The sequence below is a fragment of the Vombatus ursinus genome, unplaced genomic scaffold (assembly GCF_900497805.2).
Source record: "Vombatus ursinus unplaced genomic scaffold, bare-nosed wombat genome assembly UNPS02005459.1, whole genome shotgun sequence".
NCBI classification, from domain to species: Eukaryota; Metazoa; Chordata; class Mammalia; order Diprotodontia; family Vombatidae; genus Vombatus; species Vombatus ursinus.
The window spans coordinates 8,545,178-8,572,947 of record NW_020945237.1 but is presented as its reverse complement, the minus strand read 5'-3'; the positions used below and the strand labels follow the sequence as shown (position 1 = coordinate 8,572,947).

The window sequence follows — 27,770 nt, the reverse complement described above, 5'->3', positions numbered from 1 at the left end:
CAGTCTAGGTTTGCAGCCAGTCTAGAATTGACACCCCTGAGAGCAAAGAGCGACCTTGGGGAGTGACCTTCAGGCTGCTTTGTCTCAGTGGTAGCTGAGACAAAGATTGATTCAGCTGAGTCACTCTGGATCTGGACATGAAATTGGTGGGACCAGTGTTATGTATGAACTGAGCCAGGAGGATGCCCTCGAGTTGTTGGGGGGAAATATATAGATATGCATATATGTGTGTATGTATGTATGTATACATACGTATGTATACATACGTATACATACGTATGTATGATTCTCATACAGTCAGTTTGTCTGTTTCTGGAGCACAGGGAATGCCTTTGAAAGCATAGAATTGTGTTTAAAGTTCATCCATTCAAGATTTTTAAAACATGATAATAAAATAGTCCAGCAAGACTTAAAACTTCAAAGTAGATACAATATCTCTCTGTTAGAGCCAGATGTTGTTAAGTAATTAAATGGTAGTCACTGGCACCTGACAATGGAAAGAACACAGCTTATGGGAACTCAAGCCTATAGAATTAGGGAAAAAATGCCCTCAAACCCCTTAGAGTACTCTAGAACCCGAAGGGGCAGATTTAACTTTCCTGGCTAGGGGAGAAGGAACTAGAGTATACTCCCCTGTTTTCTTGCCATCTAGTTCTGTTGAAGGTTCTGTTCTTCTTTTCCCTCAAGTAGTCATAGCAGGGGCTATATCCCCTTGGGGGTAAAACAGTGATTCAGAGGGGAGAGGGGCAGGTGAACACATGCCTTGCAAATAGTAGGTGCTTAATAAGATTGGTTAAAATGAATTATATCATAGAGTCTCAGAGTTGGAAAGGACCTCAGAGGCTCACACATGAATGAGCATCCCAACAACCACATACAAGCGGTCATCTAGTCTTTGCTTGAAGACCTGGTATCAGCTTTCCCTAATGAAACTAAGCTCCGTATAGACTTTCTGCCCCACTCTTCGATGACTGCTGTCCTTATACAGAGGTCCTGATTTGGGCAGATGTCCATGATTTTAAAGTCATCCTTCCATCCCTACCTATAGCAGAAGGAGGAAACCCATAAAAAATGGAAAAGTGTATGTTGAACAAAGAGGCAAGGGGCTCGTTTCAGCCTTGTTTCTATCATTTGCACCACTGTCTATGTGAGGCCAAATAAGACTCCATCCCTCCCTCCCTTCAGAGCTGGCCTTTTGATGGGATACAGGAGGCCACACAAACATCACCTCCTTTTAAAGAAACTGAGCTTCAAGCTGCCTGCCTGCCTCATTCCTCTGCCATGACTGTCCTTATACAGAGCCCTCATGGGAACAGCAGTTTCATTCATCTGGGCCCTTCCAGAAGGACTGGAAGGGACTGATGAGACAAAGAAGGCATTGTAGATTCAAGTGACACTCTCAATAGCATTCTCATTGTTTTTTCTCATCTATCAGCACATGCTAGCTGAGTTACTCTTCCTAGCTCACAATAAACCAGTAACAGGATCTTCCAGGAACTTCAAAGACATAGAAATAATCACTTATTAATACAGAAGCAACATCTTCTAGTGGAAAGAACACTAGACTGAGAGTCAAAGGCCTTGAGGTCTCACCCTGACTTTGTCACTCTGTAAGCTATGTGACTTTGGGGATGACAGTTCTTGTCTGGATTTTAATTTTCTGATCTGTAAATGAACTATAAGGTCAAAGTCCAAGATGATTCTTTGGGTTTCTGACCCCAAGGAGTGAAAGCACTGAGTTTGAAATCTTGTTTTACCCTGCCCACTGATGGAAACCTTCTCAGAAGTTTTCTTTGGCTTGCAGTTGCCAATTAACTTGAATTTAAACACTCTATTATAAACTTCTAGCTAGCCCTATGATCCAACCTAATTACTCTAATCTCTCTGTGTACCTCTCAGCTGTGACCAAACATGCATTAGACCTTCACTCCTTTGTATGATTTCATTTAATCAATCTTCTTTCCTTCTGTAAGTTAGCTGATGTTAAGGCATTGAGGCTTTGGAAATATTAATTAAAGGGAGCAATTTTGGATCACAGAGCACAGATGAAAGCAGAGATGGATAGGACACAAAGTGGGTACAGGCAATGACTTTGGAGCCAGAGAGCAGGATGCAGACATGGCTCATTGGAACGCAGGGACAGAGGTTCCTGGAGGATGGAGAAGAATGACAGAGCAGAGGTAGACAGGCACTGAAGACCAATCTCACCAACTGTATGGACAGTTTTGCCTAATTTCTGGTCCTGTGTCTACCTATTTGTTGAAGTTTGCTGCAATTAATGAAATATTGAAAGCTGGAGAACCAAAGTGCCAACTTAGCCACCCTTAGACTCTCTGTATTATCTTTTCTCTTGCCAGCAAATAACTACAAATAGACAACCTGATATATTCCAGTTTCAGGAAAACTGAAAAGAAAATGAAAACTCTTGGGTTGGGAATGCTTTGTCTATAGAAATATCTTTCTGAGGATGTTTGTGTCTATATACACATACATATCTATGTGCATACATGTACAAATGCCCGAATACAGATGCCCAAGAGTTAGAAAATCAGACCTCTTTATCTGCTTTGACATTCCTGTGGAAAAGTTTATGAAAAGTATCAAGAGGGAGGAGACAGACAGACAGACACACAGACACACAGACACACAGACACACACACACAGAGAATTTTCTCTAAAACTCTATTATTTTCCCCTTAATTTGGGAAAAGAATCCCTCTTACCTAATTCCTACCATTCTTGCTGATAACACAATCCCCAAGTAGTTAGTTTAGGAAAGCACATGATTCTCATACAGTCAGTTTGTCTGTTTCTGGAGCACAGGGAATGCCTTTGAAAGCATAGAATTGTGTTTAAAGTTCATCCATTCAAGATTTTTAAAACATGATAATAAAATAGTCCAGCAAGACTTAAAACTTCTAGAGTGCTCAGAATTAGGACATGGGAGCTGATGTTAATACAAATAGACCAAGGTATGGTCAGCAACTGCTTAAATGGATCACTTAATGGAGGCCTTTTCTTTCTGTAATCCATTCCAGGTCTACGGTGGCCCTGATTTTCATTCTCCTAGGGTGGTTCAGTTGTGTTCTTCCAGATCAAGACAGAACCCCCTGCAAGTGTCAAGTGCTGGAAATTCAGTGGCCGTCAGATTCAAGACTGACAGCAGTATAAATGGGAGGGGTTTCAATGCCTCATGGCAAGAGATCCCTGGAGGTGAGTGTATCAAAATTCAAGCAGCCCATTTAAGGATCTCCAACTAAGCACTTATGAAAGGCTCAATTAATAAATCTTATTATTATATATCTCATTAATAGTCATTGGAGAAAAATGTATCACCTCCCACTTTCCACTTCCTCCCCCTCCCCCTGAGATCTGAAAGCAATAGACACAGCTTATCTGATGTACATTGTGCCGTAGACAGAGTTGAGTTCATAAACGCATAGGAAATCCTCTTTTTGGACTAGAAACTACATCCATTCACTACTTATGGACCTAAGCCGATAATGAAAATTCATTCCATGATGGCCCCACTGTCTTGGTCAGATCCTACCTAGATAGTGTGTTCAGCTCTGGGCACCATATCTTGAGGACATTAACAGACCAGAGGGAATCCTGAGGAGAGCAGCCAGGAAGGTGAAGAGAGAGCAGAGGGAAGGCAACCTGAGAGAGGAAGGCCCTTTTAGCTGGGAGACTAGGAAAGACCTCTTGCAGATGGCGAGGTTTGAAGCAGCTAAGTGCAGGTGTGGGGAACTGCGGCCTCGAGGCAAAGGGCTGCACTTGAGGACCTAGAGGGCCACGTGTGACCTCAAAGCTGCAGGCTCCCCACCCCTGGGGAATCTAAAAAGTAGAAGGGGGGAAACATTCCAGTTGGGGGGCACGGCCAGTGCAAAACTGTAGAAGGAGGAAATGGGGTATCACGTGAGAGGAATAGCAAGTAGATGAGTGAAGCTTGATTATAAAATGTCTGTAAGTGTACAAGCATAACTGTAAGAAGACTGGAAAGGTAGGAAAGGGCTGGGTTTTGAAGAACTTTTAAGTGCCAAGGAGAACAGTTTACACTTAAATTCGGAGGAATAAGGAGCCATTAGAGCGCATTTTACAGGAGGTTTTGCCATGACGTGGTCAGATCTATGCTTTAGAAAAATCATCTTGGATGTGGGGAGTGGGGAGAGGCCTGAGGCCCAGAGACCAGTTAGAAGGCTCTTACAGTCATCTACACAAGAGACTGGGAGAAGCTACACTGGGGCACTTGGAGTCAGGAAGAGTAGAGAGAAGGGACATATGGAAGAGAAATTTTGAAGGTATAAACAACATGTTTGACAATGAGGGATTGAGGATGATCTTGACAGTGCAGATCTGGGCAATTGGAGGACCATGGTGCTCTAGACAGTAATAAAGCAGTTATAAAGTGGCCGAGGGTTTGGGTGGGAGGGGATGATGATGTGTTCAGCTGTGGACATGTGGAATGTGGAGACTAGGCCTGGATAATTAGGTATGGGAATTATCTTCATCATTGAACCCCTGACAGGTGATGCAGTCATCAAGTGAATTAGCATAGCATTGAGAGAGAATAGAACCCAAGACAGAGATTTGAGGGTCACTCATTAATAGAGGGTGTGATCTAGATTAGGGATGTCAAACCCAAATAGAAATGGGGCCACTAAATTGTACATAAGGATCCCTGCTGACTTAGAAAACCATACATTAACATTATCCTTGTTCTACTGTATTTTTTGTTTATTTTGTTAAATATTTCCCAACTACATTTTAGTCTGGTTTAGGCTGCGCTGGGGCAGGAGGCCATGTGTTAGGCACCTCTTATCTAGATGAGGAATCAGTAAATGAGATTTAATTCAGTAAATATTGATTAGGTACCTACCATGTACCTGGTACTGTGCTAAGCACTGGAGATACAAAAACAGGCAAAAGACAGTCCCTGCCCTCAAGGAGCTTACAGTCTAACAGGGAAGATAACATGTAAACAAATATATACAAAGCAAGCTATAGACAGGATAAATAGGAAATAATTAAAAGAGGAAAAGTACTGGAATTAAGAGGGTTTAGGGAAGGCTTCCTGTAGAGAGTAGAATTTTAGTTGGGACTTAAAAGAAGCCAGGGAGGTATAGGTGGCACAGTGAATAGAATGCTGGGCCTGGAGTCAGGAAGACTCATCTTCTAGAGTTCAAATCTGGCCTCAGACACCTGATAGCTGTGTCACCCTGGGCAAGTCACTTAACCTTGTTTGCCTCAGTTTCCTCATCTGTAAAATGAGCTGGAGAAGGGAATGGCAAACCATTCCAATATCCTTGCCAAGAAAACTCCAAATGGGGTCATGAAGAGTTGGGAATGACTGAAAAATGACTAAACAGTAACTTTCTCTCTCTCAATGTGAGTATACACACACACACACACACACACACACACACATATGTGCACATATACATTCATGTGTATATGTATATATATATATATATATGTATATATATATAAAATATTGTCTTTATTCAACAAACATTTGTAAAGTTCCTAAAGTGGTATGAGAGTGGCATGAAAATAAGAAACAGTCTCTGCCATCAAGGTGCTTACAATTTGACAGGGTTATGTGACAAAACACACATGACTAAATTACAAAGTGCTCTGCGAACATCACAGATGTCCCAAAGCAACATGGTATGTGAGCTTCCAAAGGGAAGTTGGTCACTGAGCTGTGAGGTGAGGGAAGGCCTTGTGTACCTGTTGGCATTTGAGTTTGACTTAGAAGGTAAGTAGGGGTAGAGAGGGTATTCGAGGCATAGAAGTCTCATTTCCTTTAGAATGCAGTGTACCTAGGTCAATCTGGAGTACTTAGAACATCTAAAGCATCCATGTTCATGGAGAAAGAATAATTAGCATTAATATTTCATATTATTAAAGAATACTGAAGAAGTATTTGATTAAAAGTAGATTTTACTTAGGTCACAGAAACGACTTCACTGGATATAATCTTTTATCCCTTCTCCCTTCAGTGTTTAAGTAATTTCAGTTCTTTTATTTTCTCATTTTTGCAAAGATTTAATTGAGTGAGTAATTATCACATAAATTCACTTCATTGGATATTCAGTAGGATAACATTTTAAAAGAGATTTTCTAATTGCCAGGGGAATTGGGGCATGTTAATCTAGGACTAAGATGAAAAGGAGAGAAGTTTAAATATGGGATAGTCTTCTCATGGATTGGTTGGATTTCTGTCCTGCAGGTTGTGGGGGAATTTTCCAGGCTTCCAGTGGAGAAATCCATTCTCCAAACTACCCCAACTCCTACAGGAGAAACACAGACTGTTCCTGGGTTATTCAAGTGGACAGAGGCCATCACATTCTCTTAAACTTCACCGACATTGACTTTGAACTCCAGGATGCATGTATTACTGTAAGTGGCAAATGCTCCAGGCATTATTTCTAACAAATACTAGTATTAATGGTAACAAGCGGACTGATTTTTCCCACATATTCACTGCATTCGTTTGTTTGTCCTTATGTGAAATGAAAGGCATATGCTGAATGCTTTTTACTAGTTATCATATTTTCGGGGCAGCTAAGTGGCGCAGTGGAAAAAGCACCGGCTCTGGATTCAGGAGGACCTGAGTTCCTCACACATAACACTTACTAGCTGTGTGACTCTGGGCAAGTCACTTAACCCCATTGCCTAGCCAAAAAACAAAAAAAGAAAGTAAATAAATATTTACCGTATTTTTAATTCTTAGATTTTTCTGCACGATTTGAAATCTGCTCTCTAAAAACTAGGGTTCATGTCTGCCTCTTCCTGTTTTTTTCTTGCCTTCATTACCCCAAATTCTAAGACTGAGAGGTTATTTCCACCAAGGCTCCCATCATTTCCACTCCAACAATAAGTTCTTCCTTCTTGGTGACAATCAGATTCAGAATATCATGGTCCCTCATGGGTTACTTTACCTTTTGAATGAAGAAGGGAAAGTTATCCAGGAGTGATGGAGGGAGGAGAGAAAGAAAGAGAGAGAGAGAGAGACAGAGACAGAGAGACAGAGAGAGAAAGAGAGAATGAGATAGTGACAGAAAAAGAGAAAGAGCATTTATTAAGTGTTTAGTATGTACCAGGTATTCTGCTAAGCTCTTTACAAACATTATCTCTTTTTTATCCGCTAATAACCCTGGGAGATAGGTGCTATTATTATCTCCATTTTACAGATGAGGAAATTGAGGCAAACAAAGGTCAAATGATTTGCCCAGGGTCACACAGCTAATTAAGAGTCTGAGGCTAAATTTGAACTCATGTCTTTCTGTGTCCAGGCCCAGCTCTTTATTCTACTCTGTACCACTGAGCTGCTCAAAATATATTTTGGAGACACAAAGAGAAACAATTCTTATGAGAATGAAGAGAAACTGTCTAAAACAATAATGTGGATGCATAGGGATTTCTCTACCAACTTAGAGACAAACACAAGGTCAAGTAATAAAGGACAAATGCAGAAGAATGGTATGGTCCTGTAAAAAGAGTGTCAGGAATGCTAAAGTTCAGCATAAGTGGAAGTTAACGAGGAAAGTAAAGGACAACAAAGATGGCAGGGTCTGTGGAGCTGGATTAGAGAAAAGAGGAGGCTAGGAGCCCAGGAGAAAAGGCAGAGCTACTCAGTTTTCTACTTTATTTCTGATTTCTCTTCCGAGGAAGATGACTTTTGTACTAGGAAGGGCAGAAAAAATAGAGTTCATAGGGAGCGGATACCCCAGATAAGTAAAGGGAAAGTAAGAGGATGGTATCTAAATGCCTTTGATGAGCTTGTCCCCAGGTCCAGAGAAGCTCTATCCTTGTGTACTGAAAGAAGTGGGTGTGACAGCTGAGCCAGTGGTGGGGATACTGGAAAGACGGTGGAGAACAGGGGAGGGACTGCAGGACCAAAGGTGGGGAAATGCCACACACACTTTCAAAAAGGGGAATGAAAATGGAGTTGAAAAACTGCAAGCAAGCGAATTTGACCTGGATTTCTGGCCTAAGCGAGACTTTGTAACAATCCTGACAAACTAGGACATCGGCCTAATTGAGTAAGATGTCGTCTAATACAGATCGATGTAAATTGGCTTGAGGTAAGGAAACATTTCCTGATCATCAGAGCTACGGAAACTTGCCGTGGTTTGTCTCAAGAGGTCATGAAGGTCTTCAAGTGAAGGCTATGTCCCCACATAGCCCACCTGTCTCCGATGGTGTGGCGTGGCTTGGATTCAGTGACCCCAAGAGGCCCCTTCAGAGGTTCTGTGGTTCCGTGAAGATATTTATTATTGAAAGAAGGGAAAGTGCACCAAATAGGGATCTATAGCCCCTTGCCTTGCATTGTTTTATCATATCCCTTTTTAACACTGTGCTACCTGAGGTCAGGCGTTGATGAAAGAAAAGTATGACGAACTGGGAGCACTGTAGAGAAAAGATAGTGATGATAGCTGTGTTCAATATATGTCATTGTGACTGTTACGTAGAAGACAGAGTTGAGCTACTTTGCTTGGCCAAAAAGGAGAGAGGTTTAGAAATTGCAAAGAAGCAAACTGAATCTTGTTGTAAGGGGGTGGGGGTGGTGATGGAACAAGCATTTATCAAGCACCTGTTCTATGCTGTACACTGTGCTAAGTGTTTACAAATATTACTCATTTGATCTTCATAACAACCCTGAGAAGTAGGTGATGTTATTTTCCCCATTTTACAGTTGAGGAAACTGAGGGATACAGGTTAAATGACTTGCTCAGGGTTGCATAGCTAGTAAGTGTCAGAGGAATTGATTAATGGTTATAGCAAGAGTTCTCAATTTTTTTCAATATTTTGGTAACTATTTTGATATAATTTATTTCCTTTATAATCCTGTATATTTAATTTTATGCACTAAAATATTATGCTGAGGATGGTTCCATTGGCTTCACCAGACTGCCAAAGAGGTCCATGAGATACACGAAAAAGGTTGAGATTCCCTGGCTTAGAGCTATCCAAAAATGAATGAGATGCTTTGGAGATAAGGGAAATCTTCAAATTAAGACTTGTTAGAAGTGTTATAGTGGGGATTCTTGATCACACAAAGGTTAGCCACAGATGTCCCTTTCGGGGCTCAGATTCTATGATTCATTGGGACCAATCAGAGGAAGGAGTGGAGAACATCTATTCTGCTTATATTACCACAAAGAAACTTGTCACTTGATGAAGAACAAGGCTGGAAAGAAACCTATGTCTTTATACCTGTTAGACATCTTAAACTGGGTGTCCCTGTAGACATCTTAAACTCAACGTGCCCCAAATTGAGCTCGTTATCTTCCCCTCCTCAAACCTTTCCCCCGTCCAAACTTCCCTATTATTGTCAAGGGCGCCACCATCTTCCTAGCTCCTCAGGCTCACAGCCTAGGCGTCATCCTCGACTCATATTATCTTTCACCTCCATCCCCACTCCGTATCCAATCTGTCGATTTCACCTTTACCATAACTCTCAAACACGCCCCTTTCTCTTCCCTGATACTACCCCCAGTCTGTTGCAGGCCCTCTCACCTACCTGCTGGATTAGTGCACTAGCCTGCTCATGGGGCTGCCTGCCACAAGGCTCTCCCCTGCAGACTGCCCTCCATTCAGCTGCCAAAGTGATTTTCCTCAAGCGCGGGGACCATCACGTCACCCCTTTACTTAGTAAATGCCAGGGGCTCTGTGTGACTTTCAGGATGACATTTAAAATCTCTTTGGCATCCAAAGCCCTTCATAACGTGTCCCAGCCACCAGCTGTCCGTCTTCTTACAAACCTTACTCACCCCACATACTTGTCAATCCAGCGACACTGGCCACCCTTCTGTTCCTTGAACTAGACATTTCACACTTGGCTCCAGGTATTTTCACTGACTGTCCTGATGCCTGAAACCTTCTTCCTCCTCTTCTCTGCCTCCCAGTTTTCCCTCAAGTCCCAGATAAAATGCCACCTTCTACAGGAAGTCTTTCCTGACCCCTCTTAGCTCTGGTGCCTTGCTGCTGGGGATTATTTCCTGTTTATCCTTGCCCATACACGGTTTGCGTGTTGTCTACCCCTTTAGACTGTGAGCTCCTCAAGGGCAGACTGTCTTTTACCTTTCTTTGTATCCCCACTGCTTAGCATGGTGCCTGGCACATAGCAGGTGCTTAAATACTAATTGACTGACTGGTCTGACTGGGCAGAATGGAACACGCCAAAGACCAACTTATCCCACTTCGTGATTTAGCAGAGGGTTGGCCTAGAGGTGGGTGGATCTGGAGAGGGTACCCAGCCAGGATCTTTCTGAGTTCTGCATTATAGGTCCCTGTGTTCATGTGTTGAGTTTTTTCTTCATATATAAAGCTTAAGAACAGACCCCAGGACAGCCTTTGTGTTGACTCTCCTGGCTCAGTTGGGATCCTGGCTTCAAATCGTAGCTGGTTTATTCTCTGGCTGTCTAGAGAGGGAGAAAGCTAGACATTGAGACGCTCCTCATTTCTACAGAGCCAGATGGGTGACGGAAAAAGGCCCGAGCTTAGGCTTCTGGATGTGAAAAACCAAATAAAGTCCAATAATTTTCACAATATTTATACAATCGGCTGTAGATGAAGTCAATCATTCATTTTGGGGACCTTCAAGCGACTTGTTTGGTCCTGTTGCCTAGACAGTCGATGTGAGATTCTTTAGTAAGATCCGTCATAGTCAAACACCAGTGAAACTGCCAATTTTTTTTTAATGTAGCTCATTTGAGCTGTTCATTATTAATAGCAAATAAGTTCTGAATGTCAGAAATAAAAAAAAAAATTAAGTTCTAAGCCAGCTTGGATAGTTGGGAATGAAAACATAAGATCATCGACAAGTGGCTTGACACTGGTGTTCTTTCTTTACCCGAGGGCAGTTAGTGACAAGGATTATAGTCCAAATTTGATAGACAGGTAAACTGAGTCACAGAAAGTTGTGACTCCAGGATCCACAATCAGTCAGTGTAAAAGCCAGGAAACTGAGTGACTTTCAAGCCTGAATCCTGAAATAGTATCTATCATATCACTTAAAATTTCTAAGCCTCAGTTTTCTCATCTATAAAATAGAAAAAAATACCTTAGTACTAGTTCTCAGGATTATTAATGATAATATCAGTAATGATAATAAAAGCTGGTATGTTGATAGGGCTTTAAGATATGCAAAGTTCTTTACATATGGGATCTCATTTGGTCCTCATGACAAGCCACTGAGGTAGGTGCTATTGTTATGCTCATCTTACAAATGGGGAAACTGAGGCAGAGGTTAAGTGACTTGCCCAAAGTTAAATAGCTAGGAAGTATTTGAAGCAGGATTATAACTCAGGTCTTCCTGATTCCAAGTCTAGTTCTCTACCTACTATACCATAATATTTATTTTTACAAAAAAAATAATAACTGTTACTATAGATTTACTACTTTAAGGCAACTATCTCATTTGGGCAGCCAGGTAACACAGTGGATAGAGTGTTGGTTGGAGTCAGGAAGAACTAAGTTCAAACCCTGTCTCTAACATTTAGTAGCTGTGTGACCTTAGCCAAGTCACTTAACCTCTCTCAGCCTCAGTTTCCTTATTTGTAAAATGGGCATAATAAATAATAGCACCTACCTCACAAGGTTGTTGTGGATCTCAAATGAGGTAACACATGTAAACCATGTTGTTGCAAACCTTAAAAGATCATTATCATCATATCATAGTGATTATTATCACCACAATCCTGTGTGGGAGGCATGATTATTATCCCCATTTTACAAATAAGGAACTGAGGCTGAGAGAAGCTAAGTGACTTGCATAGAGTTACACAGCTAGTAGCTTTCAGGCAGGATTAGAACTCAGGTTTTCTTTATATCAGGTTCAGGACTCTGTCCACTATACTACCTAGCTGGTTGTGAGGCTCCAGTAAGATGATATATTTACAACACTTTGTAAATCCTTAAAGCCCTATATAAATGTCAGCTTATATTTACTACTACTACTGTTAGTACTACTGTTACTACTACTACTACTATTACTATTATTACCACTACCACTACTACTACTACTATTACTACTACTGACTGCTACTACTACCACAACTATTACCACTACTTCCACTACTACCATTACTATTACTACTACTACTACTACTACTAACTACTACTACTACCACCACTACTGTTAGTTATTGCAGTCTTCTTTGCATATCAGAAAAAAATTCCATAATTTTAGATGTCACATGGAAGAGTACTGGCTGCCAATCAAGAAACCTAGTCTCTAGTCTCACCCCTGCCAAAAACTAGGAAGAGAGACCTGGGGCATGTCACGGAATCTTCTTGGTTCTAGGTTTCCTCATCTATAAAATGAGGAACAGATTAGATGATCTCTTAAGAATCCTTCTAGCTCAGGGGCAGCTAGGTGGTGCAGAGCTAGGCACCGGTCCTAGAGTCAGGAGGACCTGAGTTCAAATTCAGCCTCAGATACTTACTAACTGTGTGGTGCTGGGCAAGTCACTTAACCCCCATTGCCTCCAAAAGCAAAAAACAAACAAACAAACAAAAAAGACTCCTTCCAGCTCCCAAATTCTGTTATTTGAAATAGATGGCTTTGTCAAGTTCGTAATTTGAGTCACCTGAACCTCAGCAGTCTTTCTTAAATTGCCTTTTGCCTTGTGGAAGTAAAAGGATCATTGAACACATGAAGGAAATTTGCAGAGATAAAAAACCTGAAACAAAGACCGCTTGTAGAACTACCTCTCCACTCATAGCATCTTTGGTTATGTTTCCTATGGCTCTATTCTTAAGAAAGGGTCAGGGTGTGAGAAATGGGATGGTGTAGTTATTGCGATTCTTGCTCATTCGGCCTTTGTCTTTTCAGCCCCCCTGAGAGCTTGCTGAATCAAGTGCAGTCTGGTTCCACAAGTGGTTATTAGGTGCTGTGCTTGGGACCAGGAATATGATGACACTGCAGAGACCTGTGGTTCATTAGGTGTGGGAACTCCCTCCATTTTCTTGGAGAAGCGCTTTTGGAGATTTGCCTAGGCTCAGAAATCCCCTTCTCTAGATGTAGGACATATAAAGATAAAAACAAACCAGTTCTTACTCTGGAAGAGCTTCCATTGACACAAATACCTTGTTCACAATATCTCACAAACTAAAATAAGGAAAGTGCATTTCCTGAATGTTATTAATCTGATGATGCATCAAAGGGAATGCATCAGAAAGCTTTGTTTCTGCTGATTTAAAACGATTTTGTGACATGGTTGACGTGCTGCTTTCCCATGCTGGATGCAAATAATCTCACATTATCTTTAATGCCATAATTTTAAGCCCTTTAGACTCAAGGAGACCCACTTGTTGGGGATTATCCATCATATCCACACATAGAAATAGGAGCCAGTATTTTTCCTTCCACAGAGCCCAAGCGTGAAAGTGACTTAGCTGCCAGCTTCATTGTTTAATTACAGACCTTCTCTTACTTTCCAAATTCATTCAGCTCAATGTGGAAAGATGATTGAAGAAGCAGGCAGAGGAGCAGAGGTCCCAGGAGGACCACAGCATCCTCTTTGCTCAGCACAATGGAATGTTTGCCTTGTGTCAGATAGGAGAGAACAGAGACAGAATGGGCCAGACCTGGACTATAGTGCATATCTCACCTCTGTTCTTTGATGAGGCTTCATTTGGATAAAGCAGACACTGGCAAAAATGGAAACCCTTCCACAGATGCTGAGGTCTTGCTGTTAACAGTGTTGATTTTTTCAGGCTTTGAAGGCCACTCGTAGAGGAAGGAAGCCACATCTTTTACTTGCGCTGTAGGGAAGGGGGAAGAGTTTTATATTGTTTTTTCTTTCCTCCAGATAGCTGCATTGCCTGCTGCTGGTACGAATTATCTGGCCCTGAGTGCAGGTGAGGAGGAGAGGCAGAGGAAGCTCAAGGTCCTTTGCAATAGCCAGTGACTTTTAAGGCCTGGGTTAGGATATGGAGAATGGAGAAAGAAAAGGAGTAAATGCAGATTCACAGTCAAGTGTGTGACTGTGAATTTAATGGAGAGATTTCATTTCAAAATGGTCAAGTGTTGGAGGAAAACATGAAGACCTAAGAAAGTGGCTGTTCTCCCCAATCTGGCAAAAGCTGCTATAATGAGTAATGGACTACCTTCCGACCTTCCTCGTTTAGATTTATGACTTTGACAGGCTGGATAATTTCCTGAGAGGATTCCCCTACCAATGACCACTGTTCTCCTGAATCCAGAAGCAGCTGTTTATTTTATCTTTCTTTATTGTTTAGCCAGAACATAGAGTGCAATAGCAGCTGCAGTGACACGTATAAATTGCTCATTATTCAGGGGGTATTCATTTTCTATAACTTTGCACTCCAGTATTCATTATTTGCTTTGCCTATAGGAGGCCCTTAATAAATGTTTATTGAATTAAATGCCTGTTGAATCCAAAGCTCTTGCAAATATCTTTCATCCTCTGCACATTCTCAACTCCCTTCCTCCTTCAATTCCATAAATTTTAAAGCAACCTTGGTTCAGGCAGCATGCATGGCCATGGAGCTAGATATGATAGAAGTCATAGCCAGGACTAGCCCTGAGAGCGGATGCTGGTAGCTGTTAGCTAGCCACGAAAGAGCCATCATAGATTAGAGGGAAGGTGGGCTTAAGACCAGGAAACCAGTAAAGGGAGGACCAGGAGAGCTCTCTCTCACTGAGCCTGGGGTAGAATTGAGGTTAAGATCCCTGGTTGGACACCCGAGGTTTATTTGTTGATTTGAGAGATTATGCTGTCTGTGGCACATTCCATTGAAGCAACCACACTGGGAATCTCATATGTGCTCAGTTGAATGGAATTTGTGAAGGCATTATGCAATTTGAAATCTATAGGAGTCCGGTATACAGATTTGCCTGAAATCCAACTAAATAATATAAGGAATAATGTCCTAGCATAGGGGACAGGAGAATACAAATACATTATCTTTTCTACAATAGCCAAATCATCTTCTTAGTGCCTCTGTTTCTCCCTCTTAAAGCAAAAGGAATGAAATTTGTCAACTATTTTTCCCCCTGGGTTTTGTGAGATTAATGAGATATTGTAAAAGGGCTTATAGCTTGGAATCATAGTATAATGAGGTGGTAAGGAGTTTTCCTACAGGCTCCCAACAGGAAAGAGTATAAAGATGGCAGGTCATCTCCTAATAATAGAATCTAGAGCTGGAAGGGACCTTGGATTAAGGGTTCTTCACTTTGGTGTTATGGAGCTCTTTGGACATCCTCTGAATCCTATGAACCCTTTCAGAATAATGTTTTTCAATGCAAAAAATACAATACATTGGATTACAAAGAAAACCAGTTCTGCCCCAGGTTATGGACCCCTGCCTTAAGCTCTCTTGGTCATCTCCTTTCATTTTACAGATGGAGAAACTGAGTTTTTGAGGGAAAAAGTCCTGACTGGAGTCAGGGAACCTAGATTCAAAATCTTCTTCAGACACTTACTACCTATGTGACCTTGCACAAACATTCCCTGGGCCTCCGTTTACTCATCTGTGGAGTGAGGAAATTAGACCAGGGGCCTCTGAGGTCCCTCCTGACTCTGACCTTTTAACTTGCCCAAGGTTGTTAACTACAAGGCCCTAGATTAACCATGTATCACTATTAAGTATTTTTTAAATATGAAATTCAACGTGATTTTTATCAGTTCATGAATAATGTGAAATTCCCTTCCTTTTTTTTTTTTTTTTACCTAAAAGTCTACAAGAGGCTGAGCAGGAAAATAACCATTTTTGAAAATGTGATCAGGATCTATGTTCTGCAGGCCTCGTTCTCCTGCATGCAAAGCTCAGTTCTAAGGTGGACAGAGTTCCCCTTGTCTAGAGCAAATAAGAGGGTGGAAATCAGGAGATGGTGTAACTAGGCTTCGGGTGAATGGACTTTCTCCCCTGCTCTGGTCTATACTAATTTTAACCTCGATGCTAAGTTGTTTATATTTCCCCCTCTGCAAACTGAAACACAGTAAATACGAATGAAAGAAAGCTGATATTCTGTGAAGGGCCTAGTGCAAGGGCTTTTCATACAATCCGAGACCTAGAAAAAGGAGATCAGGAGTAGTTGCCAGTTGTCAGAAATGTGATTAAAATAAAATGTGACTGAGGAAGCTCTTAGCCATGTGCTTTGAGGCCTTAAGGAAGTTTGTACCACCCTCTCTGTAAAGTGACTGTGAGTCATTTAATCTTGCTGAGGTCTTTGGGGAAGGGAAAAAGGAGAAGCAATGGGCAGCAGGGCTATGTCCTGCATTAATGCCAATGGGATTTTAATAAAAATAGCTGGAACATAAGCATATGATTTCTCCAGTGCACCTTGAAAAACCTATTGGGAAATCTCAACTTTTTTGAGTTTCTCAGTAAAATTCTCTGATATCCTAAAACTGAGCCATATGGCTTCTAAATCTGTCTACTAAAAAGTAACAAGCATTAATATTAACCATGTTTTTGTGACATAAAATATATAGCATATATATTTTAGCACAATTAAGATGAATTTTTAAAAATTTCACTGTCCTTGAAACAGTGTGCCATGGTAGATAGAGTGCTGTACTTGGAGTTAGAAAGCCCTGAATTCCAATTCCAACTCTTTCACTGTTTGACCATGGGCAAGTCACTTAGTCCATCTGAACCTTAATCAACTAACTCTTTAAGACTTTAAGTTATAAACAGACTGCTATCTGCATCAATGAATGGAGTTCCCACTCTAGGAGTTCCTGCACTGATGAAACCACATACACACCATTTACAATAGTATAATGACATAATCTTGAAGAGGTACAACAGTTCCCATCTCTAAATTGGGCTGTGAAAAATTAAAACTATACCAATGATTATCTCTTGGCCTAGGGTTCATTTCGTGTGTATAACAACAACAACAATAACAATGACAACATTGATGTGGCATTTCCCATGTGCCAGGCACTGGGCTAAGCACTTCACAATTATTATCTCATTTGATTCTCACAGCAGGGTTGGGAGGCAGGTCCTATAATAAGGGAAACTAATACTAGAAACCTTCAGTTATTTAATCTCTATGTTCCCAGCACCTCCCGAGGTTCATCTAGCAATGCTATTTCTTTCTAAAAGGAGAAGAGTTAAGGTTTCACATAATAATTGTCATAAACTTAAAATATCATGTGCATTAACTGAGGTAGAAGACATCATCCACTTATAATTAGTAGTGCTTATAAGTCTTTGCAGTAGTGAAATACCACCACCAAGCTTTTAATATGTTACAAAAATTATGAACAGGCTAGGATGAGAAGGAACACAAGTGAATTAGAGCAAATTTAGGTTAGATATCAGGTGATAGTTAAAATCTGAAAGAGGAAGCCGAAAGGGGTCATCTAATTTATTTCTTTTTTTTTTTTTTTTTTTTTGGTGAGGCAATCAGGATTAAGTGACTTGCCTAGGGTCACACAGCTAGTTAAATGTTAAGTATCTGAGGCTGGATTTGAACTCAGGTCCTCCTGACTCCAAGGCCAGAGCTCTGTTCACTGCGCCACCTAGCTGCCCCTCATCTAATTTATTTCAATCAATGTCTTTTTAAAAAAGGAAATATGTCCATCTAATTTATTGTCATAGAATCTAGAGCCATGCATTGGCAGGTATCCAGCCCAGGGATGTCAAAGTCCAATAGAAATGGGGTTCACTAATCTGTATGTAAAGATCCCCGTGGACTACATGATTTTAAAATGTAATTCTGTAATGTGGGATAATAATAGAATCTACTTCCCAGGCTAGCTGTGAAGATAAAATGAGATATGTAAAGCACTTTACACACCTTAAAGTGCTATACACATTCCAGGTATTGGGGTTGATGTTGTTATCAGAAGTTCTGCTCTGATCATTCTCAGAGATATGGAGGTAATCCTGAGTTCTCCAATGGTATTCCAAAAAATTTCAAGTTTTTGCAGGTTCTGCCAAACTAAAGAGGTTTCAAATACAGGTCTAGTAATGGAATCCATATAAAAATTTGATATAATCTCTGTTTGGATTTTTTTCATTTTTTGTGAAAATTTGGTGATTCTCTTAATTTTCAGGAAATTTGGAATGAAGCTAGAACACCAATTTAAAAAAAAATGAAAATGTAATCATATTCACATAGATCCCTATTTTGCCTACACAGAGATCTTATCTCTAAAGCTAAGGTATATAATTTTATTTATCTGTAGAGAATTACAAGGTGGAAATCAGAAGAGAGAGGCAATACGGTACTTTGGAAAAAAGCAATAGAATTGCTGCTTGCTACCCATGTGATCTACAGAGAGTCAGATAATCTTTCTGGGTGTCACTTTCCTAAGATGAGGGGGCTGACCTAAATCCTTGCTAGCTCTGAATCAGGGGTTCTTAACCTGTGTCCCACAGATCCCCAAGGGGCCTTTGGATAGGTTTCAAGGGGTCTATGAACTTGGAAAGGAAAAACAATTAAGTCTTTGTTTTCAACAGACCTTTAACTGAAATAGCATTTCCTTCAATTATTTGAAAAACATCGTTCTGAAAAAAGGTCTTCGTATTCTTCACCAGACGACCAAAGAGGTCCGTAACACAAAGAGAGATAAAGAACCACTGCTCTTTTAGAGGTAGCTAGGTTGTGAAGTAGATGGAGGGCTGGATCGAGAGTCAGGATCACCTGAGTTCAAATCCTTCCTCAGATACTTACTAGCTGTGTGACCATCAATTTCCTCATCTGTAAAATGGAGATAGTCATTGCACCTACCTTGCAGAATTTTTGTGAGGAATCAATGAGATGAATTTGCAAATCTTTGCAAATCTTATGATCTCTCTCTTTCTTTCTGTGTCTCTCTGTCTCTGTCTCTCTCCCCCACCCTCTCTTTCTCGCCATCATCATCATTAATAGTAGTAGTAGTAATAGTGGTGGTAATAGTAGCAGCAGCAACAGTAGTAGTATGATGGTGGTAGTAGCACCAGCAGCAGCAGTAGTAATCTTTTTTTTTTTGGTGAGGCAGTCGGGGTTAAGTGACTTGCCCAGGGTCACACAGCTAGTGTTAAATGTCTGAGGCTGGATTTGAACTCAGGTCCTCCTGACTCCAAGGCCTGATCTCTGTTCACTGCGCCACCTAGCTGCCCCAGCAGTAGTAATCTTATTTGGTACACATTACAGCTTTTTGAGTTAAGTGCTATTATTATGCCCATTTTACAAATGGACTCAGAGAAGATAAAAAATGACTTGCCCAAGATCATACAGTAAATGTATGAATTCAGCTCCTTCTATGCAATGTTGCCTTTGCTGAAAGTATAGGTTTTAGGTTGGTTCCCTTTCTCTTGTGACTCTTTACTAATTTTTAAACAAGAATAATAGGCTTAGATTTAGAAGGAACCTCAAGGTTCATCTAACTCAATCTCTACCCGATGTATCCTTTTTTTCTGCAATATGCTCACAGCCAGAATCAACCAGAATCAACCTGAAGATCCTCAGTGACAGGGAGCTCACTCTCAGCCAAGACAGCCTAGTACTCTTTTGGGTGCTAAAGTCTTAATTCTGCCACTGACTGTCTTGTTTTACTGGGCAAAAGCCCCTCACTAGCTCTGTGCCGCTGTTCCCCTAGCTGGCAAAGTGAGACAGCTGGACTAGTTAATGACAATGAACACTTGAAGGTTACATTGTATATTACATGCATTACGTCTTTCGATCCTCACCGCAAGCCTCTGTCCAAGGTCAAACGGCGAATCAGTGCTACAGCCGGGACTGAGAGAGGTGGCATGTGCAGTGGAGAGGGCACAAGACGGGAGTCAGGAAGATCCGGGTTCTAATCCCAGCTTTTCCAGTTATGAACTGGGTGAGCCTGGGAAGCCACTCAACCTTGCTGGGCTATTTTTTCAGCTATAAAATGAGGGTGTTGTACTCAGTGGCTGCCAAGGTTCCTTCAGCTCTAAATCTAAGACCTTAGGATTTGAACTCAGGTATTTCGCCTCCAAATGTTGTCTTTTTTCCCACTGTACTTAAGATCTCTGCCAACTGTAACATTCACTGATTTATTTTTTAATTATATATCAGCAATCCTGTATATTTCAACAGTCCTTACAAGAAGCATGCCTAAGGTGTAAGCATACTGACACTATGATTATCCTTTAGATTCTTAAAAATATCACCCTCCTGGAGAAAATTACCTCTCTCCCTCCCTTCCTCTCTGTCTGTGTCTCTCTCTGTCTCTCTCCCTCCCTCCCTTACTGTCTCTTCCCTCTCACCCCTTCTCCTGACCTCTCTCTCTTCTCTTACTCTCCCTCCTCCCTTCCTCCCTCTCTCTGTTTTTGTCTCTTTCTTTTTCTATATATAAACAAACACATTCATATACACACATCAAAATACATTTTCATCTTATATCACACTTTAAAATATACAAGTACTTTAAACTATGTCATCTTTTCTAGCACAAGGAAATGTTGGGAAGGCTGCCAAGGTCCCCCTTTCCTTGGCCCCTTCATTCTCTCATATTACAAGCCCCTGAACTTCTCTTACCAGAGGCCTCATGGAGATGACGGAGTGGAAAATGTTTAATTCATGAATATCAGCTCAAAAGAATAGATAAATGAATGCAAGGCTTCTCACTTGCATTCTTCTCTCTCTCTCTCTCTCTCTCTCTCTCTCTGTCATGCCTGCAATGCTGGCAGGTTTATCACAAGCATTTTGCTCTCTAGAAAGGGGTCTGTTTAAGTCATCAGTCACCCATTTGAGTAGCCTTAAGACATATAAACAGTAGATAGTAAAAATTATTATTATTATTAGTTTGCAGCCACAGACTCACATCTGACATCCCTAGGCTTAATGAGAGGGAAAGCCTTTTCTAGTCCCTTCCCTGGAATCATGGAAACCAAGAGCCAACCAGCAGGGTGCTGTTCTGTGAACCCTGCCCCTTGCCCCCAATCTCCGTACCCCCACTGCCTCTGCAGCACAGTGTTGGCTTGCATACAGTGCCATACCATACAGTTGTGCCACTCTAAGGAAAGGCAAAGAGAAGAGGGCAGAAAGTATGAGATAAGCTGTGAAAGCTGGCACCTCTGATGGGAGAGGCTCTGGCTGCCAGTCAGAAAAGCCACTCTCCCATTGTGTAAGGTATTTTGATGGAGTTGCCATGGAGAGCCAACTTCACTAACAGGTCGAAGGGTCAGAGGCCATTGGCTTCTTTTGGAAGGATGTGGAGGAGCTAGATTGTTAGACTTTTGCCTTCAGCTCCACCCACTGCTCTCCAAAGAGAGGGAGCCCACTGACTTCCACAGCATTGGAGGTCCCAGAGCTTGACACAGACACCCCAGAAAGAATGGGCACGGATAAGCCCAGGTGCAGAGGTTTCACTGTGTGCCTCTCCAAAGCCCTGCCGAGCTGTTTTTGGTGGGGTGCCATTTTAGCCATTTGCCTTTGATCAGATAAATCACTTCACCCAAGGTTCATGTTTGTTGTAATACCTTGTAGCATTTCTCCCTTCTTCCCATGATGCTATCTCAGATCCTATGTTCCTTCACAAAGGGAGCTTCCCTCCCTGTACTTACTCCAGATATGGAGCCACTGATTTCCTGCAGGCCAGATTCAGAGTGACCGAAGTAAAATTCCCATTTCACTGGATTCCTTTCGTTTTCAGAGTCTACAGAGCTGAGTCTCCTGGGGACTGGCAGCTATCTCTTTTGTGCTTTCTTCTTAAAAACAAAACAAAAAACAATTCTTTGGTGTTTCTAACTAGAAACTGATTCTCTGAGCCATGTGGAAAAACCCCAGTTTTCCATTCTTCTGTTCTGACTTTTTCCTTTTAAATCACGTATGTAAAAGAATGTTTCACCAGACCCAGAAACACTTGGCCTTTGATCCCTGTAAAGGCAGAGCTTTAGCTAGCATGGGGTGAGTGGGACTTTGTCTCTGGGAATAAATATAGGGTAGTGTGTGCTTCTACTCTGGAAGCCTGAGCTTCCTCTGCCACCAAAGCACATGCCTGTGCTTTACCCTTTATTCCCCAACTGGCCCAGGGTTTTAGCATTGTGGTAACCCTCTCCTGGGCTCACCTTCCTTTCCCATTGGGCCTTGGGGTAGGGGAAGAGCTGGTCCACCTTCTCTCCTGGCACGATTGTGCCTGGTCACCACCCCTCCCCTAGGTGTTTTTTTTCCATATGAAAAAATTTATGCTCACAGTTCTGGGTAAAGCATACACACTAACAAATGATGATAATTCTTTAAATGTGTAATATCATCAGTGTTGATGCTCCCTCCAATGGTACAACTTGCAACTCTTTAGTCTCTGCCTCTTGTCCATATGTGTTCTACGGTAAGTTCTCCACAGGGCAGGTACCCAATGCATTACGGAGCCATCTAGGGGAAGGTGGAAGGGAATAAGCATTTACTAAATGCCTCCTATGTGCCAAACACTGTGCTAAGCACTTTACAAATATTTCATTTGATCCTCACAACAACCTTTGGAGTAACCTGTGAAGCTTTGCACAGACTGAAAGAATGGTTCACAACCTTTTCAAAAGCTGTTCCTACCCTTTCTTCTCTCCTTCAGATTTGGCAGATCTACTCAGTTGTTTCAGTCATGTCTAACTCTTCATAACCCCATTTGGGGTTTTCCTGGCAAAGATACTGGAGTGGTTTGCCATTTCCTTCTCCAGCTGATTTTTTGGATGAGGAAACTGAGGCAGACAGGGTTAAGTGACTTGCCCAGGGTCACATGGCTATTAAGTGTCTGAGGCCAGATTTGAACTCACAAAGAAGAGCCCAGCACTTTATCCACTGCACTACCCAGCTGCCCCATGGCAGATCTGGATGTCATCAAAGAAATGTATTATTGAAAAAGTCAATAGGCTAGTCACATAGAGTTAGGGATAACCAAAGGGCAGATCATGTTCTCTGCTGGCATTTCTGCTATGTACAAGAGAACTCAAAGAAAGCCTCCAGAAAACTGGGTGCAGCCCTGTGATGAACTTAGGGGAGGAAATGGACCAGAGCCATATAGGATGCATTGTGATCTGTGTCATTGTGGGGAATGTCCAAATCAATGACATCACATTCTTAGGAGTATTGCAGTATGAATCAAAATGAGGCCCATTGTCATATATGTGCTGGAGAGAATTAACCTTAGTTATACTTATAACTAAATATTGAGGGACTTTTACGTAAAGTAATTCCTTCCTCCAAAAAGAAGTATATGTGGCAGTTTACTTTGTACATAGGCAAGTGGATTATGATTTCAAAATTGTAATTTTGACCCAGGGTTTTAGAGGTTTAGTTGCATTTATCCTGTTGAGTTTCTTACTTATATTATTGAAATGAGTAAGTTTGTGAAACTAGCATCCAAAATCAAGGAACTCACTTTCCTCTAGATTACATGTGCCTTTGTTAAAATACAGTGCAAGAAAAGAGTGATCTTAAATTAGACAAGATCATAAGAACAGTCTGGGAGATCTACCAGTAATCACTTATTCACTTATCCATTCATTCAGTCCAATTCAACAAATATATTCTGAGTGTCTAATGTGGAATAGCATTACAGTAAATGCTGTAGGGATATGAAGGTAAATAAGAAATACTTGCTGTCCTTATGGAATTTATAGTCTAATGGGAAAATAGGATATGTCCAATTATAGCACATTATATATAATTAATATAACGTCATTAATATATAATATAATTAATATATAATATAAATGAATAATAATTATATAATATATAACAATTATAATACAAGGTAGAAAGTGACAATGCAATAAAACTCCTACCCAAACACTAACCTTCACATCCCTGATATTCTCTGCAAATTGTTGCTCTCTTTCTACCACTTCACTTCTCTTTTGTCCAATATATCATAAAGAGAGAAAAGATGGAAGAAAGATCTGGATGGGCATCCAGAAAAAGTAGGGTTCCAACCAAGGATCCTTCTCTATTTATTCATCCATCCATCCATCCATCCATCCATCCATTCATCCAATCATCCATCCATTCAGTATCTGCTATGTACGTCATATTAACAGATTAGAAGGAGCAGAGGTATTGACAAAGGTGATAACATTGACAGAGGCTGCAATAGTATTAGCAGTAAGCTCCTAGAAGTAACTTCAAAAAAATTCCACCAGCCCTTTTGGTAATCACAGATTAATATAGCAATCTGATAAGAAAAGTAAGTTGTGATAAATCCTAAGAGATATATATATATGTATATATATGTAATATGTTATATATATTTTTAACCCTATCTTCATAGGTCTGAGAACTAGAATGGACCAGCTAGATAATCTCATCCAGTCCCCTTATTTTACAGATGAGGAAACTGAAGCTTCTTTAGTTCACCAAAGTCTGTCATCTGTATCAGGGTCCTTCAACCTTTAGCACAGGGAAGGGCTCAGTAGATGTTTTAAGGAGCATAGCTGACCCCATGACTCAGAGACATCATTTCCCCAAACCTTTGATGTTTATACTTCATTTAATACCTGAGGCTGCTCACAGCGCAGTCTGGTACACAAAGTTTTCTCAGAGACACACAGAGAAAACCTCTCTGAAACACTGGTCCTATAGAGGTGCTACTGTGCCATGAAGGGGTGTCCCCTGACTCACATTCCCCCTCCTTCCAAGACAGTTATTTCTGCAACCAAAGAATAATGGACCAAACTATAAAAGTGCCAACTCAGTTTCTGATTCTCTCTGTGTTTGTCAGCTTCCATAGACAGCTTCCCAAATGAAGAGAATCCAGTTCCCTCATTAGGCAGGTACACTGCAACTTGCTGCCCATTGAGATGAACTGTGCTGACTTCCTTAATTGTGGGAAAAATCTTGACACTATTCATGGTCTACTGTTGGTGGGTCTTATATACGAGTATTTGTTGACATAGTTGAACCTACACTTCCAACATCTTTCCTGCCGATTTCACTTTTGTGAAGGTCCACGATGGTTCAAATGCAGCATCTGCTCTCCTTGCCAACCTTTGTGGAAGACAGCGACCCGTCCCCATCATCTCTTCAAGAAGTACTCTCTTTGTGAGGTTTCAGTCCACCGGCACCAGCCAGGGCAGAGGGTTCCGGGCTCACTTCACAGAAGGTGAGTCCTCGTGGATATCCTGATGTCTCCTTGGTCGTTTGTACTTACAGGCTCTCCTCCTACGGATCACTCTTATTGCTCCGCTGAAGTCAGGATGATCCAAAGAAAATTGTTGATGAGCGAGGATGTCATAACTAATTTATTGGGGTTATATTAATTAAATTTGATAGTAGTACAAAAGCAGAGTACTTCTTAGTTGCTAACTGAGGGCTCCTCCTCAAAATTCTCCCTGTGCAGGCTGAGGCAGCATTTCACAGTGGAAAGATTTTGAGGCAGAGAATCTGGGTTAAAAACTCAGCTCCGCTGCATATGACCTCTATGACCTTGAGCAAGCCACTCAGTTATCATAATTGGGATTAAATTTTCTAATCTGTAAAATAAGGGGATCGGACTAGCTGACCTTTAAGGTTGCTTTCAGTTTTAAATCTATGATCCTATGAGAATGATTCCTTTTCTCTCATTCTTGTTACCATTCCCTTTTTGTCTTCTTTTTTTTTTGTCTTTGTTTATGATTGAAGGCTGATTCTATTTTATATAATTGCATAATATGTTATGTAATTGCATTAATAATAATAATAGCTGACATTTTTATAGTGCTTTAAGGTTTGCAAAATGCCTTACATATATTATCTTCCTTGATTTTTATAACGTATTATTCCCTTATTTTCTTCCTTGAATTTCTTTGCTTATTGAGAGCAAGATGCTGTTATTTGAGTGCTTAACACCTTACCCTGTTTGTTTACAATCATTTGTTTTGGGGGCAGCTAAGTGGCGCAGTGAATAGAGCATCGGCCCTGGATTCAGGAGGACCCGAGTTCAAATGTGGCCTCAGACATATAACACTTACTAGCTGTGTGACCCTGGGCAAGTCACTTAACCCCATTGTCTAGCCAAAAAAAAAATCATTTGTTACTTTTATAAAACCATTAAAAACTGGTGAGGAGAAGACCTATTAATACTGATAACATACTTCTTTTATCTGGAGGCTTCTACTTTCTACTGTCAGCTACATCCTTACTGGATAGGGTATGTTAGATAGATCAAGCAGAACTTTGTAATCATAATCTTTATCTTTATCTTATGGGCTGATAAATCCTTTGTAACGGCTCAGCTGTGATTTCAGAATGGCATTGAAAAGGTAATTTTTCACATAAGAAATAATTCAGTGCTTTCCTCAGTACATTAATGGTCTCTGATTTTGTCAGTGTGGGTACTCTTACCACCAACACAAATCTAAGTAGATTGTCTTTAGGGCTTGTCATATTTGAAAAAAAATCCATCACGGCAATAACCCCGTGATAAACCTCCCCAAACATAGCTGGGCTGGTCCTCACATACAAGGCAAACAGTCAGTCATCTGGCTCTGCTCTTAGCCTCTCCTATGGCCTGACAGAACTTGTGGTCCCCTGGCAGAACCTTCAAGAAACCAAGGTCACCTTTATGGCACAGTGAGGCATCAGAGGAGAATTTTGATGAAAAAGAAAACCAAATGTCTCTAATTACACAACTTCGTACTATTTAGAAAACTGATTAATTAAGAAAGAAACTTAAGTGTAAATTAAAAGGGAAAGTTATGAAATTTAGTCCAATACCAACTTTAGTGGGTTTTGTAAAATACGGATAGTTTTCCTCATTAATTTCCCTTGTTTCCTGAGAACTTGAAAGTTGATGTCACTCCCTGTTAATCCCTCTAATCTGGCCATTCTGGCATAAATGTGGCTTGTGAGGTTCTGTATCTGGAGGCATAAAGAGTTAAAAGCTCCCACAAAAATAGGTCACGGGGTAGTTTGAAATTCACAGAGTGTGGACCTTGGAAGTAACTTGGAGCGGTCATGACTGCTTCAGGTGTGGGAGCACTCAGAATGGAACACCTCAGGCTTAGAGATTCAGAAGCCCATAGAAATCTACACTCCAATGCCATAGACATTCCTGAGGGTACGGTGCTACGAAGCTCAAAGATCAGGGGTGAGCGGAGCTGACGTGGCGATTGGTCCTAACATAGACACATCCTGGAAGGTGAAAATCAACTAAGATACCCAGGTGACCAGAGAGAGACCGAGCTGGGCCAACTACCCCAGCCAAAAGCATTAGCAGGGGAGGAAGCCTGGCCCTGGCAAGAAGTCCCAGCGCAGGAACTAAGGCTTGAGATGTAAGCAATACAACAACCTCAGTAAAGAATAATTATAAATCCAGAAACCCTTCTAAACCCAACCTAGATGAAAAGAATTAGCCATGCAACAGCTGCAAGCAGAAACCCAAAGGAGGAAATGAATTCTCCACAAGGCCAAAATGAGTAACTTAAAGAAATGAAGCAATAGGAAGTCAGCCAGCAGCGTTTATTCAAAACTTACTATGTTCCAGGCACAGTGCTAAGTGCTGGAGATGCAAATACAAGCAAAAAGAAAGTCTCTGGCCTCCAGTTTACATATAAGGGGGGAAGACAAAATGCTCAATGGGGAATGCTGAGAAAGTGGCTAAAACGTGGTGAAGGTACAGAATCAAAGGTGCTGTGGGGAGAGGAAGGAAGGATGGTGGGCTTGGACCCTTCCTCTAAATGGAGGTGCTGAGAGGAACTCTCCAGTGGGACAAGGAAGCATTCCATGGAGAGGGATGTCCACAGGCAAAGGAGCACTCAGACTTCATTGTAATAGTGAGGGATTAAAAAAAAAAATAAAGTAAAAGCTCTGGTGGAGAGAGAGGAGATTGATAAATGACTTAGAAAAG

General features: G+C 41.1%; 1 protein-coding gene across 1 annotated transcript in view; it reads left to right on the top strand.

The window, feature by feature from the left end:
- The window catches only part of CUBN (cubilin), a 263,014-nt gene that overhangs the window by 100,414 nt on the left and 134,830 nt on the right, over window positions 1-27,770 (top strand). Inside the window, exons 16-18 of the mRNA XM_027847860.1 lie at window positions 3,039-3,213; window positions 6,236-6,405; window positions 24,890-25,046. Of these exons, the coding sequence (XP_027703661.1) occupies window positions 3,039-3,213; window positions 6,236-6,405; window positions 24,890-25,046 (502 nt within the window). The remainder of the gene's footprint in view (window positions 1-3,038; window positions 3,214-6,235; window positions 6,406-24,889; window positions 25,047-27,770) is intronic.